General features: G+C 55.7%; 1 protein-coding gene across 1 annotated transcript; it reads right to left on the bottom strand.

Moving 5' to 3' along the window:
* Positions 1-6181: 6181 nt before the first annotated feature.
* On the bottom strand, positions 6182-17530 carry BCAM (basal cell adhesion molecule (Lutheran blood group)). The gene is made up of 15 exons (XM_019979499.2): positions 17353-17530; positions 15203-15324; positions 14413-14641; positions 14222-14292; positions 13847-13943; positions 13568-13750; positions 12968-13104; positions 12583-12739; positions 8909-9024; positions 8661-8802; positions 8359-8495; positions 8053-8197; positions 7820-7964; positions 6716-6833; positions 6182-6623 (listed from the first exon to the last, which is right to left on the bottom strand). Exons 1-15 carry the CDS (start codon positions 17432-17434, stop codon positions 6618-6620), a joined length of 1887 nt encoding a protein of 628 aa, XP_019835058.1. The 5' UTR covers positions 17435-17530; the 3' UTR covers positions 6182-6617.
* Between the last annotated feature and the right edge of the window lie 1563 nt (positions 17531-19093).

Here is a 19093-nt window from a genome sequence, read left to right as displayed (position 1 = left end):
CTGGCATTCACATCTTGGTAATAATCCTGTTAATAAATGTATTTAGCACTGACTATGTGCAGGGTGCTAATCCCAATGCGCTGTATTATCTCAAATAACCCCCCACAGCACCCTATGTGATGAGGAAACTGAGGCACAAAGAAAGAAGTGACTGGATCCAAAGTCAAAGAGTTGGCTACTTGTCAGTTGGTGGTAGTTTAGTCGCTAAGTCATGTCTGACTCCTGCGACCCCATGGACTGTAGCCCGCCAGGCTCCTCTGACAATGGGATTCTCCGGGCGAATACTGGAGTGGGTTGCCATTTCCTTCTCCAGGGGATCTTCCCAACCCAGGAGTTGAACCTGGGTCTCCTGCATTGCAGGCAGATTCTTTACCAGCTGAGCCACCAGAGATGCCCACTTGTCAGTTAATTCCATACAAAAATCACACGAAGGGAGATTTCACGATCCCCATTTCTCTGAAAAACACACAGAGCATAGAGTGATTATCTGCCCCCATGCCTCCCAGCAAGGAAGTAGCAGGCTAGGACCTTCCCATGGTGTCTCTCTCAGCCTGGCATGAGGTCAGCTGGACAAATACAGTCATCACCCCCCCTTATCTGCGGTTTCAGTTACCCCGTGTCAACCCCAGTCCAAAAATATCAAATGGAAAATTCCAGAAATAAAAATTCATCGTTTTTTAACCATTCTGAGAGGCATGATGGAGTCTCGAGCCCTAAACATAAATCATCCCTCTATCCAGTGCTTATACACTACCTGCCTCTGAGTCACTTAGTAGCCGGTTGCATTATCAGATGGACTGCAGTGGTGTCATGGGGCTGATGTCCAAATAACCCTCATTTTATTTAATAATGGCTCAAAGCACAAGAGTAGTGATGCTGGCAATTTGGACATTCTCTTGCTGTGCCTTATTTACAGATGAAAGTTTGTCACAGGGATGTGTATATAGAAAAAAAAAAACAAACACTGTATATGTAGGGTTCAGTACGATCCACACATCCACTGGGGTCTTGGAATGTATCCCCTAGATAAAGGAGAACGACCGTAGGTGCATAGTAAATTCTCTCTAGAACTCTCTGTCCTTCTCTCCCCAGTCTGGGGCCAGACTAGAGGGCCAGGATCTCTGGGGTTAGTGCCAACTTTGTTACTGATTTGCTTTGTGAAATTCTGCCCCCTTCCCCCATTCCTCGCTTGGACAAAATAACCAGTCCCCAGGGAGAGTTTCTCCAGGAAGTCCCCTCCTTAGCACCCACTCTTCTCCAAGCCTGTCAAGGAGTATGCTCAACTGTCTCCTGGCTCTTCTTTGTGAGCTGGGGTGAGCCCAGGAGGTAAGCCCCAGTAGGCTGGAATTTCATGCCCCTAGTCACATACATAAGGGGACTTGGATAAACCTGAGCACTCCCTTGTGTGTTTGTTGACAGATGACTGGGTGAGTCTCATACCTGAGGAGTTGACTTCCAGCGTCAAGGAGTCTCAGAGGTGACACTTTACTGAAGAGTCATAACCACTAGGAGGTAGGGGTACAGAGCCAAAGGCTTCCTGACGGAGCTAGGGAGTTGATGCTAAGTATTATATTTTACCTGCCCTTTAACCAGTCAGTCCTAAAGGAAATGTGTGCTAAGTCGCTTCAGTTGTGTCCGACTCTTTGCAACCCTATGGACTGTAGCCTGCCAGGCTCCTCTGTCCATGGGGTTCTCCAGACATGAATACTGGAGTGGGTTGCCAAGCCCTCTTCCAGGGCATCTTCCCAACCCAGGTTTTGAACCTGCATCTCTTATGTCTGCTGCATTGGCAGGCAGATTTTTAACCACTAGTGCTAACAGGGAAGTCCATTAAAGGAAACCAACCCTGAATATTCACTGGAAGGACTGATGCTGAAGCTAAAGCTCCAATACTTTGGCCACCTGATGCGAAGAGCCAACTCATTGGAAAAGACCCTGATGCTGGGAAGGATTGAGGGCTGGAGGAGAAGGGGGCAACAGAGAATGATATGGTTGGATGGCATCATCGACTCAATGGACATGAATCTGAGAAAACTCCAGGAGATAGTAAAGGACAGGGAAGCCTGGCGTACTGTAGTCCATGGAGTTGAAAAGAGTTGGACATGAATGAGCGACTGAACAGTAACAAAACCTCTTCCATACTAAGCCCTTATGGTTCAGAGCGAGCCTGGCCCAGTCCTGGCCAATCAGAGCATTGGGTCCCCTGGCCTCAGGGATTGGTTCAGGGATGGGGGTGGGACTCATTCCTGACCAATGAGAATTAGCCCTGAGATGTTTGCTTGAACTAATAGGGAAGGGACACCTCTTTTGATGAGGGTTACTAAACTGGCAAAACACTGGTTCTCTAGGTGCCTCCAGAGATAAAAGAAACTGCCTGTGTATGGAGGACAGGAGAGCTGAGAAATGGAACAGGCCAGCTTTCTGATGAGACTATTTAAGCCCCTGGATCCAGCTATGCCTGAAAGTAGTCAGTCTTTGACCTTCCTGGTTATATGAATGAATAATTTTCCCTTTTCATTTACACAACTTTTTTTTACTTCAGTTTCTTTTTTTTTTTTTTTGTCATTTGCAACAAAACACATTTTTACTAATAAAATCTGTATGAGTCCAGAGGTGGCACAAATTCCAGTAAAGTTCCAAGGACAAGGAGTGTTGTTAGTTGTTCAGTCGTGTCTGACTCTTTGCAACCCCATGGACTGTAGCCTGCCAGGCTTCTCTGTCCATGGGATTTCCTAGTCAAGAACACTGGAGTGGGTTGCTATTTCCTTCTCCAGGAGACCTTCCAGACTCAGGGATCAAACCCAGATCTCCTGCACTGCAGGCAGATTCTTTACTGTCTGCGTCACTAGGGAAAATTTGTCAGAAATCTTAAAGATGTCCTGGCTTTGAAGGAGAGGCAAGCTTTGTTACAGTGTTGGAAATGAGAGAGGACATTCCAGGTGGGAGAATAGTAAATTCGCAAAGACACAAGATGTGAGAGACGGGGCAGTGGGTATGTGTGAGGGGAGACATCTTAACCTGTCCTGAATGCCAGGTGAAGGGTGCCTCATGGTCCTGAGAGCAAAAGGGAGCCACAGAAGGTTGAGGAGCAAGGGGAGTCTATTCTGAATTTGCCTTTACTTCCTGGAGCCCCAGATCATGGTGGTTCATCACCCCCCACACCTGCTGCCCCTTCCCCCAGACCCTTGGCCAAGGTGGGAGGAGGGATCAGACTAAGGAGGGCACAGGCTGCCATCTGTATGCAAATTGCCTGGAATGCCATGCAGATGAGGGATCTTATGCAAATGTATGCCCTCTTGGGAGGCAGGCCAAGACCCTCCCGTCATTAATTTGGGGACCAGGTGCTGGGCGGAGCATCGCTTTCTCCCTGGGGTTCCCTCTCTCCCCTCCCCCAGCCATCATCTGCCCTTAATGAGGTATCTCTCTCCACCTGGTCCCTTTCTTGCTTTTCTTTCTGTCCCTCCATTTTCCATGAGTGATAATAATAACAATACTAAACACATACTGAACACATGCTCTGTGCCAGGCTTTGCATTAAACACTTTTCACAGTTATCAAATTCTCCCAATCATTCTATGATTTCTCTGTGTGTCTGCTGTATTTTTAAAAAAGGATATTCCATTCTGGGTGAGGGAGGGAAGGATTGGGAGATTGGGGTAGCAGATGCAAACTATTATATACAGGATGGATAAACAACAAGGTCCTACTGTATAACACAGGGAACTCTATTCAATATTCTGTGATAAATCCTAATGGAAAAGAATACGAAAAAGACTGTCTATATATGTAAAACTGAATCACTGTGCTGTACATCGGAAACTAACACAACATTCTAAGTCAACTATACTTCGATAAAAAAAATGTGAGCTGAACGTCCATGGGAAGGATGGAAAGATTGATGAAGCCTCAAGTATCTGAGAGTCCTTGGGCTTCCCTGGTGGCTCAGACAGTAAAGAAACCACCTGCAATGCAAGAGACCCGGTTCGATTCCTAGGTCGGAAAGATTCCCTGGAGAAGGGAATGACTAGCTACTCCAGTATTCTTGCCTGGAGAATCCCATGGACAGAGGAGCCTGGTGGGCTACAGTCCGTGAGGTTACAAAGAGTTGGACACGACTGACTGACTGACACTTTCATTTCACTTATCCGAGAGTCCTTAAGGTGACTCCTGAGGACTCTCGCTCTGCTTGGTGAGTCCTGTGCTCACGTCATGCAGGTGAGAGCCAAGGCCAGGAGGCATGTTTTGCTCCACCCGCAGGTGTGGCTGAATGCATTTGCCCCCACGCAGCCCTGGGAACTTCCGGATGTGGATCCTCCCTGCTGCCCCTGGACTCTGGGCGTGGAGACCACACCACACAGGAGGACAACGGAGCCCCGTGAACCCTCAAGCTCAGGCGGCAGAACTTGGATCGTTTGTTCCCCATCTCAGTGTGTTAACCTGCCCCATCTCTCTTGTTTCTCACATTTGTTTATACATTTATTTATTTCTAATCTTTTGGCCACACCCGACGGGAATCTTTGTTTCCTAACCAAGTACTGAACCCTGACCCCTGTGTTGGAAGGTGGAGTCTTAACCACCGGACCACCAGGAAGTCCTTCCTGTTTGTTTTAATCTGACTCAATAAATCATGGGATTTGAGCACCTTAATTCAGCCAGTGTGAGCTCTTCCGTTCTGGAAATCTCTGAGCATTTGCTCAGTTGCCTGCGAGGAGGCTCCCATAGCATCTCTTCAACTCCCCACGGCCACAGATCCCACTTGGTCCATCTGGTGGCTCAGTAAACTGAGGACAGAGGGGCGGGGTCACCGGCAGAGACCGCCCAGCATGCACTGCACAGGTATACTTGCTCCCTCTCCTCACAGTGGCCGTCCACGGCTCAAGTGTGATTTATCTTTATCTGATGGACTCAGGGAGGTGAAGTCACTTGCCCAAGGTCACACTTGTCTTCCCCGCACTGCTTCTGAGCTGCTCTTTTGCAACTTTTTTTTCCCCTCCCTTTCTAACTGGAATGATCTCTCTGAATCCCAGTTCTTTCTGTGTTTCTGTCTCTGCAGCCCTACCTCTCTGTATGGCACATTGTTTTATTGTGCTCCGCAGATACCGCATTTTTTTTTTTTTTAATAAATTACAGGTTTGTGGCAACGCTGTGTCTATTGGTGCCATTTTCCCGACAGCCTTTGCTCGCTTTGTATGTTTGTGTCACATTTGGTAATTCTTGCAGTATTTCAAGGTTTTTCATTGTTCTTCTATTTGTTATGGTCACTGATGAGTGACCTTTGATGTGACCACTATGACTCACTGACGGCTCAGACGATGGTTACCATTTTTAACAAGAAAGTGTTTTGTTTTTGAAAGTGTTTCTTAAGTTAAGCTACGTACTTTTTTTTTTTTTTTCAGGCAGAACGCTATTGCATACTTGCTACAGTACAGTGTAAACGTAATATATGCACTGCGAAACTGAAAAATTTGTGTGACTTGCTTTATTGTGATCTTCGCTTTATTGCTGTGGTCTGGAATTGCACAGTAAATAGTCCAGGACATGTCTCTATTTGTCTGTCTTTGCCTCTCTCTCCCCACATCTCTGTCTGACTCAGTGGCTCTCTCTCAATTCTGAGCTGCCCCAGCCCATCCCTCAATTCTCCCCCTTAGCCTCTCCGTCCTTCTTTCAAATGCCTCTCCCTCCCCTTCGGCAAGTCTCTGTTTTGCTGTTTCTGCCGTCTCTTGTCTCTGCCTAGATCCCTTAATGGGGGCTCCTCCAAGTTGTTCCTCCTCCCCCACCCCTCCACTGCAGGCCCCAGGCTGTCCTCAGAGGAGATGCCTAAATCCCTAATTCCATCCACTCTACAGCTCAGAGAGAGCTTTTCCTCTGGATGTTTCAATTCCCTCTGGGCCTCTGGCAAGAGAGACTGGGCATTTTTTACTTAAGGGGATAGCACCCTACCTCCCCCTAAAGGCACTGGTCTTCAGGGGCCAGGTTCAGCTCCCTCTGGACCCCCAGCACCTCTCTTCTCCACCTTTTTCAGGCTGAGTCACCCTCCATCCTTTCTCTCTCATTTCTTTCTCCATGACATCAGATTTCTCCTGAGGTCCAGCAAGGGGGTGGGAGAGCCAGCAGGGCCAGAGCACCACCTGCACCCCCCTTCCCCTCTCATCCCCTAGAGGATGCAGCTCTGGCCACAGGATGGTGTCCAGGTGACAGACAGCATTTATTCCAGACTCCAGTGTCCACAGATGATGGGGTCAGGGCAGAGGGCGGGGATCCAGTGTCAGACTCTGCAGCAGGACGTCAGGTGGGAGGGTGGGGGACCAGCAATGGAGGCAGGAGGTAAAAATAGCCCCAGCCAGCCGACCCTCGAGCCTCGTCCCAGGCCAGGACTTGGGCTCGGGTCCAGGAGCTATTCTGGGGCCTGGGAGAGTCACAATCCTTGGAGGAAGGTCCCCTCCCTCCCAGGCCGCTGTGGTCCCTGCCCAGCCCACAGAGGAAGGAAGGGAGGGCCCAGAGAGGGAAGAGGAAAGGCCGGGAAAGTGGGGGCAGGCAGAGGTGTGAGCGGGGCTGGTTTTCTGATGCTCGCCACTCCAGGTTGGGTTCAATGACTGCCTCTGGGAAGATCCTCAGCCTCAACACTGGGGAAAAGATGGGGAGATCAGCCTGGGCCCACAGCAGCTCTTCCACCCGCAGTAGTTCCCTCTCCCCAGGGGCCCAGGCCCTCACTCACCTCATCTCCAAAGCCCCCGCTCCCATGCTTGGCTCCTCCAGAGGCACTCCCCATGAGAAGGCCCGTCTGCTCCGGCCGCTGTGATCCTGAGTGGCTCAACTTGGGTTCCCCAGGTGGCCTAGTGGGAGGAGACATTGTGTTAGAGGTGGTCATGGCCAAGGAAGGAACTGGCCATGGGTGTGTCGGATGGGGACAGACTTGGCGATGCGTGGGTGGGAATGAGCTGGGGGTGAGGTAGGAGGTGGAAGTGGCCCTGGGGTCAGGGATGGGGTGAGGACATGCTTGACGCTGCCCTTGGAATTGGAGCTGGTAATGTCACTGGGATGGGTTTTAGGGAGGGCTGTGGGGATAGCTGGGCTTCCCTGGTGGCTCAGTGGTAAAGAATCCGCCTGCCATGCAGGAGTCTCAGGAGAGGCAGGTTCAATCCCTGGGTCAGGAAGATGCTCTGGAAGAAGGCATGGCAACCCACTCCAGTATTCTTGGCTGGAGAACCCCATGGGGAGAGGAGCCTGATGGGCTATATGGTCTATGGGGTCGCAAAGAGTTGGACATGACTGAGGCGACTTAGAACGCACGCACGTGGGGATGGCTGTGGACTGGAGTTGAGGGTGGCTGTGTGGTCGCGGTTGGAGATAAGGTTGGATGGGGATGGGTTTGGAGTTAGGAATGGGATGGGGGGATGTGCAGGGGGACTTGGGATGGGGAGGTGGCTGAAGCTGTGTTTGGTTACTGGGTATGCGCTGGAGCTGAGGGTACAGCTGGGGGAGAGGTTGGGGTTGGAGAGGAAGCTGGAAGTATAGATGAGGTTACTTTGGGATTGGGGTGGGTGTGGATCACAGGTGGGGATGAGATTGGGGATGAGGTTAAGGTGAGATTGGGGATGAGGTTAAGGTGAGCTTGGGGTGGGCTGGGAGTTGGTTATGGGTTGGGTGGGGTTGAGGAGAGGGGAGGGGACGGTCATGGTCCAGGTCGGAGGTTGGAGATGGGATGGCATCTTATTTGCCGATGGAGCTGGGGTTGGGGCTGTGGTTGGTTTGGGGCTGAGGTCAGGGTGAGGTCAGGGTTTGGGTAGAGAGCTCAGTTTCAAGGTTGCAGGCCACTCACGGAGACCCCTTCTCGCCCCGCTGGCAGCAGCCGGGCCGCCCCTTGCGTCTCATGCAGTAGAAGACGGCAACGACGAGGAGCAGGAGGGCCACGCTGATGGCCACGGCCATGACCGCCACGCCGGCCTGGGAGGTCTGGGGGGCCACTGCGGGGCAGGGCGGAGGGGGAGGGGTCAGCCAGCAGCCCACTGTCTGCCCCGCACCCGTGTTGGTCCCACCACGGTGGTTACTCACCGGTTCCAAAGTGGAAGACGTGGTGGGTGTTCCCGAGAGGGTTGGAGGCCTCACAGGAGACGCCGTCTTGGCTCAAGGCACTGGTCACCTTCAGGGTCAGGGAGCTGCTCACCCAGCCCTGGCCCCCAGGGGCTGGTTCTGTGGGCTGTGGAGGCTCAGGTCAGGCCCAGGCTTTTGAGATCAAGGGCTCGGGGTGTGGGCAGAGTTGAAAAGGAAGCGGTCAGTGGAGGTGGAGGGTGGGGAGGACATGATCCGTGGACCACTGAGCCGGCTGGGATTTGGGGAGGGTCAGGGGGGGTCCCTTACGCTGCCGCCCAACTGGCTCCAGGTGAGTTTGGGCTTCGGGTAGCCGCGGGCGTAGCAGATCAGGGTGACTTCATCTCCTTCGGTCCAGCTGCCTTCGGCCTTGGGCTGAGTCTCCTTTGCCTTTAACTCTGGTGTCCCTGTGGGTGGTGGGGCGGGAAAGGGGGTGAGATGTAGGCACCTGGGAAAAGGAGAGGAGGGAGAGAAAAAGAGGAGAGAAGGACCAGCCGTGGACCCGTCTCATTTGTCCTGGCGCCCCACATCCCCCCATGCTATCCCCATCCCAGCCTGCCCACACCCCAAACCTTGAACCAGCAGCCTGAAGCTCCGGGTGCGACTCAGGAGGGGGATCCTGGGCATGTAGGCCTCACATGTGTAGGTGCCGGCTGAATCGAAGGTGACGGAGTGGAGGGAGAGTGTGGGGTCCTCCCCCATGGGTGCTGAGTCCTGGGTGGGGAGAGAAAGAGCAGGCACCAGCTGGCTGTGAGAGGCAGGGAGGGGTTGATGGAAAGGGGAGGGTCCCGTGCTGGGGAGGGACACCTTTCCCTCTCACCTTGGTCCAGTATAGGGTCGGGGTGGGCAGGCCTCGCGCAGAGCAGGTCACGGTTGTGCTGTTGTGCAGAGGTAAGGAAAGCTCCTCCCCTGCGCTGAGCTCCAGGGAGTCCAAGTCTGGAGTGGGGGGAGCAGAATGTCACCTTCCCCGGACCCTCACTCGATCAGTTAGGGGACCCCCAGGGCTTTTGAGGAGGGCAGACGTGAATGGACAATTGTCAGCAGAGAATGCCAACTTCTCCCCAGCTCCACGAGCTCTCCACTCTCTCATCTGGGCCCTTGAGCCCAGATCTAGGAGTCTGACTCCAAAGTACATGCCCACGGGGCTCCCCTGGTGGTCCAGTGGCTAAGACTTTGTGCTCCCAATGCAGGGGGGCCGGGCGGGGATCTAGACCCCACATGCCACAGTGAAGACCTGGTGCGGCCAAATTAAATAAATAAAACAAACACTTAAAACAACAATAACAACAACAAAAAAACAAAATACAGGCCCACTTCGACCACCTGCCTCCAGAGCTGACGTCTGAGCCCAGGGTTAATGGATAACCTGGGAGGTATTGGGCGCTCCTTCTCTGACTACCCCTCCAACCTTGGCCTTCTCTCCTCCACATGACCCATTTTTTTCCCATCAAGTCTTTTTTTTTTTTAACATTTGTAAATATTTTTTAATAAAACAAAACATATCAGAACTGAGGATTAAATTACATGCATATTAAAAGATCTTATCTTGATTTGAGTACAACTTTGACACTGATTATTCCTAAAATAGAAAACCGTAAGCCTAAACGTACTGGGAAAATTCAAGACAAATATGCCAGCAGCCTGGGGTAGGTGTGAAGTGGCTGAGGCATTTAATGTAGGGAAAAGAAAAGCTGGGAGAAAATGAGAAGCCTCAAATATAGATCTCATGACAGAAGCTAAATTCCCTAGTGCTCAGACACTCGGTCGTGTCCGGCTTTCTGTGGCCCAATGGACTGTAGTCCACCAGGCTCCTCTGTCCATGGGATTTTCCAAGCAATAATACTGGAGTGGGTTGCCATTTCCTACTCCAGAAATTCCCTAGTGGGCTTGGACAAAAACGCTAAATCCAGGATGCAGTGTTCATAAGAGGCAGTTACAAGTAATGCCAAAGGTCAAGATCAAAAGGCCATTCTGGGCCCCTGAAGCAGGGTCACCAGGAGGAGAAGGGCAGCTGTGAAGGGCACAGCAACACAGGACCCAAGGCAAGGGAGGTTCGGGGGCCAGGGCGAGCGTGTTATGATGGAAAGGACCCAACATCTTAAAGGACACAGGACAGTCACACACCTGTAACACACACGGACTCAGAAAGTACTAAATAAAGCAAAAACTGCTAGAAACCGACATTTCCACACTTGATGTAAGATTTTAACATAACCACAATGATGTAGGATTTTTAACACAAGTCTCTCAAATTCGACAGCATGGCTAGTAGGGGAAATACCAAACGGGAAACCAGATGCCACCACAGGTTCAGCTCAACAGCTGACTCTTAAAGTCAACGCCGATAAAGAGCGATCATCCTTTCCCAAAGTCTGCAGAAAAGTTTTAAAAACTGACCGTGCAGTAAAGAAACTCCCTGCTGCTGCTGCTGCTAAGTCACTTCAGTTGTGTCCGACTCTGTGCGACCCCATAGATGGCAGCCCACCAGGCTCTGCCATCCCTGGGATTCTCCAGGCAAGAACACTGGAGTGGGTTGCCATTTCCTTCTCCACCCATCAAGTCTTTCTCTGCTGTGTCCCCCAAATGAATCTTCTCACTTCTTTCCATCTCTGATCCTGGGGTCCAACTGCCTTGACCACTGCAGTCACGTCCTCACTGGTCTCTTGTCCTCTCTGGTCCATTCTTTGCTGAGCAGCCAGAGGGATCTTTTCTTTTTTAAACAGTGAAAGTGTAGTTGCTCAGTCATGTCCAAGTTTGACTTAAAAAAAAATTGGTTTTAAAATTTATTTATTTAATTTTGGCTGTGCTGGGTTCTTTTTTAAACAAACAAACAAACAAACAGCCCACTCCTCTTTTTTTTTTTTTTGGTAGTGCCCAGACTTCTCTAGTTGCATCACGGGGTTTAGTGATGGTATGTGGGAATCTTAGTTCCCCAACCAGTGACTGAACCCAGGTCCCCTGCATTGGGAGTGGGGAGTGTTATCCACCGGACCACCAGGGAAGGCCTCTCAAGGGATCTTTTCAAAACACACACTGGTCAGCCCTTGCCTCTGCTTAAAATCTTGCAGTGAGGAAAAAAACAAAACAAAACAAAACAAAACTCTGCAGTGGTTCCCCAGTATGGTGGGCATCCAGGCCTCTTTCCTTGATGAAGCCAATAAGTCCTGCCTGGTTGACCCTGCCCACTGCTTCAAGCTCATCTCCCACCTTCCCCTCTTGCTTCCTGAGCTCCGGCTACCCTGTTCTTTCCCTGTTGTTCTCCAATATGCCAGTGTGGGCCTCAGGGCCCTTGCACGTGCTGTTTCCGCAGCCTGGAATGCTTTTCTTCTGACTCATCGTATCTCTGGTTCCATTCTTTGGTTTCCTACACATGATCCCTTTCTCAGAGAGGTCTCTCTGACCCTCTGTCGTGGACACTCAGATTTCCCCTTTGGCACCAAAGGATTTTCTCCCCAGCTGTTGAGAAGGGTGTCAGCTGTCAGCCCTCAGCTGTCAGCCCTCTCTGGAAACTGCCTGAGTCACAGAGAGAGCCCCTGGCTCAAGGTCATGTCCCCTCCTTCCCTAGGCAGCCCACATCCAATGACGGGTTGACGTGGATGTACAAAAGACCCAGCCCCTGTACCCCAACTGGGGATCTCTCAGCTTCTAAATGCCCTGTGAGCATGTAGAGGTCTTCCTTAGGCTGAAGCCCAACTTCCGCCTCTGCTGCATCCTGCTTCCTTCCCTCATCACCCACCAAGAGGTGTGGATCCTGGGGCACTCCCCATAAATTTCCTTCCTGCAGTCAGAATCTGCAGCCCCCAACAGCCTCCATGGAAAATAATCCCTGTTCGCCACACCAGTTCCTTATCCCCCTCCTCTGCGTTAGTCTCTATAGAGGCAGGACTGTGACTCAAAGTGTGTGTTCAAAAAAAAAAAAAGTGTGTGTTCAGCGTTTAACATCTGTCTCCCCTACTGGACCCTGGAGCTGGGTGGAGGCTGGGGCTGCACTCTCTTGTTGACATGTGGCACAGGGTCTAGCCCCAGGAAGGGAGGTGACAGGAGTTCCCAGGAGGGACAGAGCCTTTGCTCAGGGCTTGTGTGCAGGCAGACCAAGAGGGCTTCTTGGAAGACTGGGATCCGAGAGATGGGTTGGGATTGGATGGAAGAGAAGATGGGGAGTTACTGTAGGAAAGAGGAGAAGAGCTTGGGGTGTGATGGGGAGAAGGGTCTGCCTAAGGTGAGGCCAGCCAGGTGGGTCTTGAAGGCTGGGGTGAAGCATGTGGGTCTTGTCCCCAGAGGACTGGGGAGACACAGCAGGTTCTAGGTAGGGGAAGGTCAGGTGTATGCCTTGGAAAGGGGTCTCTGGCTGCCTTGTATGGGAGACTGGAGGGGCCAGGGGCATCGAGACCAGGCTGGGCACCACAGAAAGGGTTGGAGACAGGGCTGTGGGGGGGCGGCGAGGGTGAGGAGATCGCTGATGCCAGGGCCCCCTCCCGCTCTGGGGGCTCTCACAGGCCACACGCAGCTCCAGGGTTTTGGAGAGCTCCGCATCCTCAGGGACGTCGAAGTCCTCCACCCTGCAGCCATAGGTCCCGCTCTGGTTCCGCTGTACCCTCTCCAGCGTCAAGTTCCCCTCAAGACTTGTTTTTAGCACATCTTCTTGCTTGTCCTGGGGGAGATCAGGAATGAGGAACCCTGTTCAGGAAATGCTCTGGGCTGGCAGGGTCAGGTTAGGTCCAGGGTCACCCAAGCCAGGCATCAAGGTATGTCAAGACTCTCACAAATCGGGGAACAGATAGCTACTGGGTCATTGATCACGCGCCTTGCTAAGCCAGGGGTCAGAAGTTGGTGCAGACGAGTAGATCGCAGAGGTCAGGGGAATGAGGGGGTGGGTTACCTGAAGCCAGAAAAACGTGTACTCTGGGGTGGGACTGCCATCCCCCTGGCACAACAGTTGGACAGAGTCACCCTCACGGACCCAGCCTTCAGCAGTGGACTGGCTGCCCAACCAGAACAGCACGTGCTCTGTGGGATCTAAGGGAAAGGGCAGACTCACGGTCAGGGTCAAGGGTAAAAGGCAGGGCTAGGTTAAGGGGGAGAGGCCAGCACTGCAGCAAAGGAAGGGGCTATGGTTGGCCAAAGGTGAGAGGTAAAATCTTTTTTCTTTTTTTGGCCAACCTTAGTCTTTTCCTTTGCTACAGTGTGGGTAACAGGTCAGTATGAGATTTGCGGGGACCCATTTTAGGGTGGAAGCATGGGGCACACGGTTAGTCCTGAGACTCCACGGGGTTCAGGTGTTATGGGGGGAGTCAGAAGTCAGGATGGGGCTCCCGCTGGCACTTGAGGTCAGAGGTCAGAGATGAGTACCCACTTCAGCCTGAGGTAAGGGGGCAGAAGGCCTGGAAGGGGTGGGGCAGGTCAAGAGGTCACCTTGGAGGGTCAGGCCTCGTAGCGAGAGTTCCTGGTGGGGGCGGCCGGGGGCCCAGCTCGGACTCACAGTGCAGGGTGAGGGAGAAGGAAGGGCCGTCCAGGCGGCCGTGCTGGCCGGCGGGCAGGTAGTAGTGCACGGAGCAGTGGAAGCTGGCCTCCCGGTCGGGCTTGTGGAGCCGCAGGTAAAGGGTGCTGGTGAGAGAGAGCAGGCCGGAGGCCTCCCGGACGGTGCGAGTGGTCATGTAGCCCTCTGCGGGAGAGGGCGGCAGGGAGGAGGTCAGCCAGCCCGGCCGCCGCCCAGCCCCAGCCCCTGAGGTCTAGCCAAGCTCCCTCAGGCACCACTCACCGGAGTTCACCTCCAGGGGCACGGCCAGGGGCTGCCCGTTCCGATACCACATGATCTGGGGGGCTGGGTTCCCGTTGCGGCTGCTGCAAGTGGCTATCTGGGACAGACACAGACCCACACCCACACTGGGCTGGGAGCCAGGACCCTGGAGTCTGGGTCCCCCTCCCTGGAGGGGGGTGGGGACCAGACCAGACCCAGACACAGGAGTCCAGCTCCCAACCCTCTCCTCCCGGGAGACCCAAGGTCAGAACTCCCGGACCCCTACTCCTCAGACTGGGAAGCCCAAGCCCCCAGCCTCTCCCGACCTTGGGCTATAGGAGCCCAGGACTCCCTCCTCCCCTCAGAATCCTGGAAGCAAGGTGTGGCCCAAGGTACCTCCTGGGCAAAGTCATCCATCACAGACAGGATTCCTTTGTTGGGGGAGACCTCCGGGGCCTCTGGTTTGGCTGCGGGAGGGACTTACAGTCAGGAGCTGGTTCCCGGGGTTCTCACCTCCCTGCCCCTTCCCAGGATGTGTGTGTGTTGTGCCCGGGGGCGGTGGTCGGAGGGGAGGCACAGACACTCACCAAACACTTTGAGCCTGGCGGTGGCCTCAGCGGTGCCCGCTGCCCCCGCCTTCACCACGCACACATAGTCGCGCTCGTCGCCCACCTGGGCCTCAGGCAGCACCAGGCGCCCCTGGGAGTCCAGCTGGTACGGGGGGCTGCGGCCCCGGGAGTTGAGCTCTTTGTCCCGGAGCTCGGAGCCACGCAGCTCAGCCGAGGCCAGGCGGTGGCGGGCCCCTGAGCGGTCGACCTGCAGGGGCGGGCGGGGAGCATCTCAGCGAGAGGCTGCCTGGCCACGGGCCCTCCTACGTGTCCCCTTTCTCGCTGCCGCTCCGCTCCGCGGGTCTCCTTCTCTCACGTTCTCGCTCTCTCTGGTCCCTCCGTCCTCTCTCAGCTCTCCCACCCCCGCCCCCTGTCTGTGGTCACCTTTCCCCTCTCTGGTTCCCTCTTTCGCCATCTCACCATGCTTCCACCTCTGTCTCCCTTTCCTGCCCTGGGTCTCCTGTTTCTCTTTCTCTTTAGTCCCATCCCCGGGCTCCTGCCTTCTGGGTGTCTGCCTCTGAATGTCCTCTTTCAAGAGCCAGGGGACCTCTTTCATTCTAGCCTCAGCTGTGCCTGGACACCAGGGTACCCTGGAGAGGGGCTTCCCCTTGCTGGGCCTCCATTTCCCCACCTGTAAAATGGAAAGGCAGCTTGTGGGGCTCCTAGGGGCTTTCGGGCTCGGATGAGGGGATGAACGTTTGCAGCCCCAGTGCGCCCTGACTCTCAGACCCCCTCTGTCATGCCCTTGTTTCCAGCTCACAGCACTCACCAGAAACCATTCCAGCATGAAATAGTCATGGGTCCCCAAGGGGCTGCAGTCCAGAGTGACAGACTCCCCCCTCATCACCTCCACCAGGGGGGGCACAGACAGGCGGACCTCAGCCTTGGAACCTGCAGGAGGGTGACTGAGCTCTCTCCCACTGCCACCAGGAGGCAGAGCTCTCTAGGTCCCCAGTCCTCCTCCCCCAGACCCAGGGGTCCAGGCCCCCAGCCCCTGCTCCCCTGACCCGGGGGTCCAGGCCCCCAGCCCCTGCTCCCCCAGACCCGGGGGACCAGGCCCCCAGCCCCTGCTCCCCCAGACCCGGGGGACCAGGCCCCCAGCCCCTGCTCCCTCAGACCGGGGGATCCAGACCCCAGCCCCTCTTTCCCCAGCCCCTCCTCCCCCAGACCCAGGGGTCCAGGCCCCCAGCCCCTCCTCCCTCAGACCCAGGGGTCCAGGCCCCCAGCCCCTCCTCCCTCAGACCCAGGGGTCCAGGCCCCCAGCCCCTGCTCCCTCAGATTCAGCTCCTCTCTCCCTTTATCTCTCATTTCTGCATCTCTAAGCTTCAGATCCCATCTCTCCGTTCACTTGCAGAACTGAAGACTCCTCCCCTGGGCCACACAGGGCCCCGTGGCCTCCATACAATCCACTTGGGCTCAAATCCTGTGTGTCCTTGCTTGTCCCACTAGACCAAATGCCCCTTGAGGGCAGGGCCTTGGCAGGCTCATTCCTTAGCCTCCAGCACTTCACCCGGGGCCTGGCACAATGAGATGGATAATCGTCTCCATCTCAGTCACTGCCTCTGTGTGTGTGTGTGTGTGTGTGTGTGCGCGTGTGTGCGTGCATGCCCCTCACCCCGCGTCTCCATCTCTTAGTTTCACGGTTCTCTGCGTTCCTCTCAGTCTCCGTGTTGCCCGGCCCTGCCCCCCGGGTCTCTCCATCAGGAGCAGGGAGACTGGGGCTGGGCCAGAGCTGAGGCGGGATGGGTGTGTGGGCGCAGTGAGGGGGACAGGGCTGGGCAGGTTTCAGGAATGTGGGAGGGACAGGCTGGCTCAGACCTGCCCGAGCCCCCTACCCGCGCCTCGGCCCATCTAACTCTTTGAGAGAAGCAGCAGCACGTGCCTCAGAGCAGGACAGGGTGGAGGCCCCGGATCCTGGGTCCTGAGGGAGAAGGGAGCGGAGGGCCGGGACTCCCGTCCCAGGATCCGGGCAGGTAGAGGCGTTCGCATTAGGAAAGCGAGCTCTTTCAGTCTCTGGGCTGGCATCCTGGCCTGGGCTCTCAGTTCTTAGAATCTCCCTTCCCTTCCCTGCCCAGCCTGGCCCAGCTTTGCCCCTGGGGACCCACTGTTCGCCATGCTTGTGCCAGGGCCCTGGATTCCCAGGCACCCACTTCTGGCCTGGGCCTGCCCCATGGGAGGGAGTGTGGGGCCAGGCTGGTGCCCAGGGCTTGGTCCGAGTGGTAGAGACAGCAAGGATGGTCAGAGGGATCTCTCTCTCCCCCAGTTCTCTCTTCCCCCAGCCCCTGAGGGCCTCTACCTCTCCTCCAACCACCACGCAGGTGCGAGGCTTTATCTGGGCCCCCGGGAAGGGGGGCTCTGTCACTTGGAAACACTTAGTTCCGCTGTCACTGCCCAGGGGCTGAGCTCCAGCCCTTTCTGATGGAGCGGGAGGCGAGAGGGGCGGGTCCTTTAGAGTCTGGGCTCTGAATCTGAATGGGGGGAACCCGCAATCGCATGTGACTTGCTGGTTTCTAGCCAGAGGGTCCCTGACCCTCTCAAAACTTGACAACTTTTGAGCGGGGAGTTCCGCTTTGGTCTCTTCTGTCCCCGGGGAAAAGGCACTCCGGCCACTGGAGGCCAGGACCTCTGGGTCCGGGGGAATAGGGGCCAGGCGGGGGTGGGAGCGGTGGCAGATCCCAGCGTCTGAGGGGGCAGGGAGAGGAGCGGCCGCACTCCTGGGTCCCACGGCTTCTCAGATCGCTTCTAATACACAGCTGAGGATCCCCAGCCCTCTGCCTGGCTGTCGCTAGATCTCTCACTGGGAGTGGTACCCCATATCCCTCCTTTTCTGGGGTCCCTGGGGTCGGTGAAAGCCCTTCCCCACGTCCCCTCCCCTCCCCGCGCCCCCCAGGCGCGCCCTGCTCTCAGCCCGAGCCATACCTGGGGGGGCCGCCAGCAGGAGCGCGAGCACCAGCAACCGCGGGGCCCTACGCGCCCCAGCCCGCGCGTCCGGGGGCTCCATGTTCAAGGCGGCGGCGGCAGCGGGCGGCGAGCGGCGGGCGGCGAGCGGCGGGCGGCAGGGGCAGAGACTGAGCCCGGGCTGGGGCTCCTCGGCCGCCGGGACTGGAGCGAGGAGGCCCCGCCCCAGGCAGCCCCGCCCCACCCCGCCCTCCCGGTCTCCCCCTCGTCCCCCTCCAAACCCGGGCGCCAGGCCAGGACCTCCCACTGCCCGGAGCCGACCTCCCAGCACTCAGCCGGGAGCCAGGCTCCCCGCCCCCAGGCCCCAGGGTGTCAGGCTCCAACTGACCAGAGCCCCTGGCGGGTGACCCGACCAACCAGTTCGGCCGGTGTCCAGAGCGGGGTTCTCCCTGGACCCCCGCGGATCCTCTCCGCCTCATTCTCGCTGGCGGGGACCCGTTCCCACCCCGGCCGGTGACCTGGGCTCCCCTCGTCGTTTTCGACCTGCTGGCCCGGGTCCAACCAGTGGCCTGCACCAGCCTCTCCCAGTCCAACCAGCAATCCCCAGCCTCCCCAGTGGCCAGTGTTCTGGGCTGCTTTCCTGCCTGACCAGTGGCCTGGAACCCACCTGGTTCTAATGTCTAATGGTTCTAAAGTCTGATGGTTCTAATGTCTGATGGTCTTCAACATCCAGCTCTGCCCAGGCCTCTGAGATGCTGGCAGGGGCGGGGACTGTGGGGTGCTCTTCCCTTAGCTCTCCTCCCTAGGGCCCTCCCTCTCTTCCCCCCTTCCAGGGAATCCTAGGAATGCCACCCCCCTTCCTCCCTTTCTCTTCCCTTTACTCCCTTCTAACTTTGGGGGGAGGGGAAAAGAATCGGGGTTGACAGGTGAGTGGGGGCGGGGAGGAGGCCGAGGCACCTGAGGGAAAAAAAGGAGGAGTCCCGCCATGGGTCACAAGGAAGGGTCACAGGTCAGACTTGGGATCACAGATCAGAGTGTCCAGGGCTCCTTACAAGGCAGGCCTGGCTGGGACAAAATTCCTAGATGCTGGCCAGAGGATGGGGGTGGGGTGAGATTTCACTGGTTACCCAGGAGAAGCTAGCCCTTAACACTGGCTAGTAAGGGGCAGCTGGTCATGCTGGGAGACTTTCCCCAGGCCTCTGATCAGATGTGGGGGTGGACGGGCAGAAGGGGGACAACTGGTCAGGCACCAGGGACATCTTAGATTGTAGGTCAGCACAGGGGTTATTGGTTAGACTGGTCAAGGCTACTTTGTCCACACAGGAGAGCGATTGTTATAGTTGGGAGAGGTGACCTTGTAGTGTTAGCTCCCCTTCTCCAGGAAGCCCTCTGTGCTCTCCTTGGCTGAGTCAAGTGCCCACCTCTGGGCTCCCCCACCCAGCCCTGCCCATTCTGGGTCAGTTCTGTCTGGGGATGAGTTTGTCTCCCCCACTGGACTGAGAGCCAGTATGGGAAGGGCCAGGGCTGCTGTGGTCAATACTGCGTCCCCAGTACTGTCCAGGCCAGGCAAGACATGGAGCAAGAACTCAGGGAAGGTTTGCAAGGCTCAAACACAGAAGTACACAGGCTCACACGCAAACCCCACCCAGACCGGCTCATCGCCCAACACACCTGCAAACTCGAGAGTGGACAAAAGAGCTCCCTGGCACTAGCTTTCACACAGGGACCCCAGGCACCCACTCCCCAGCTCCCCTGCCCCTGG

The sequence above is a fragment of the Bos indicus genome, chromosome 18 (assembly GCF_029378745.1).
Source record: "Bos indicus isolate NIAB-ARS_2022 breed Sahiwal x Tharparkar chromosome 18, NIAB-ARS_B.indTharparkar_mat_pri_1.0, whole genome shotgun sequence".
Lineage (NCBI taxonomy): Eukaryota > Metazoa > Chordata > Mammalia > Artiodactyla > Bovidae > Bos > Bos indicus.
The sequence above is the reverse complement of the archived record's forward strand: the minus strand, read 5'-3'. Positions and strand labels throughout refer to the sequence as shown.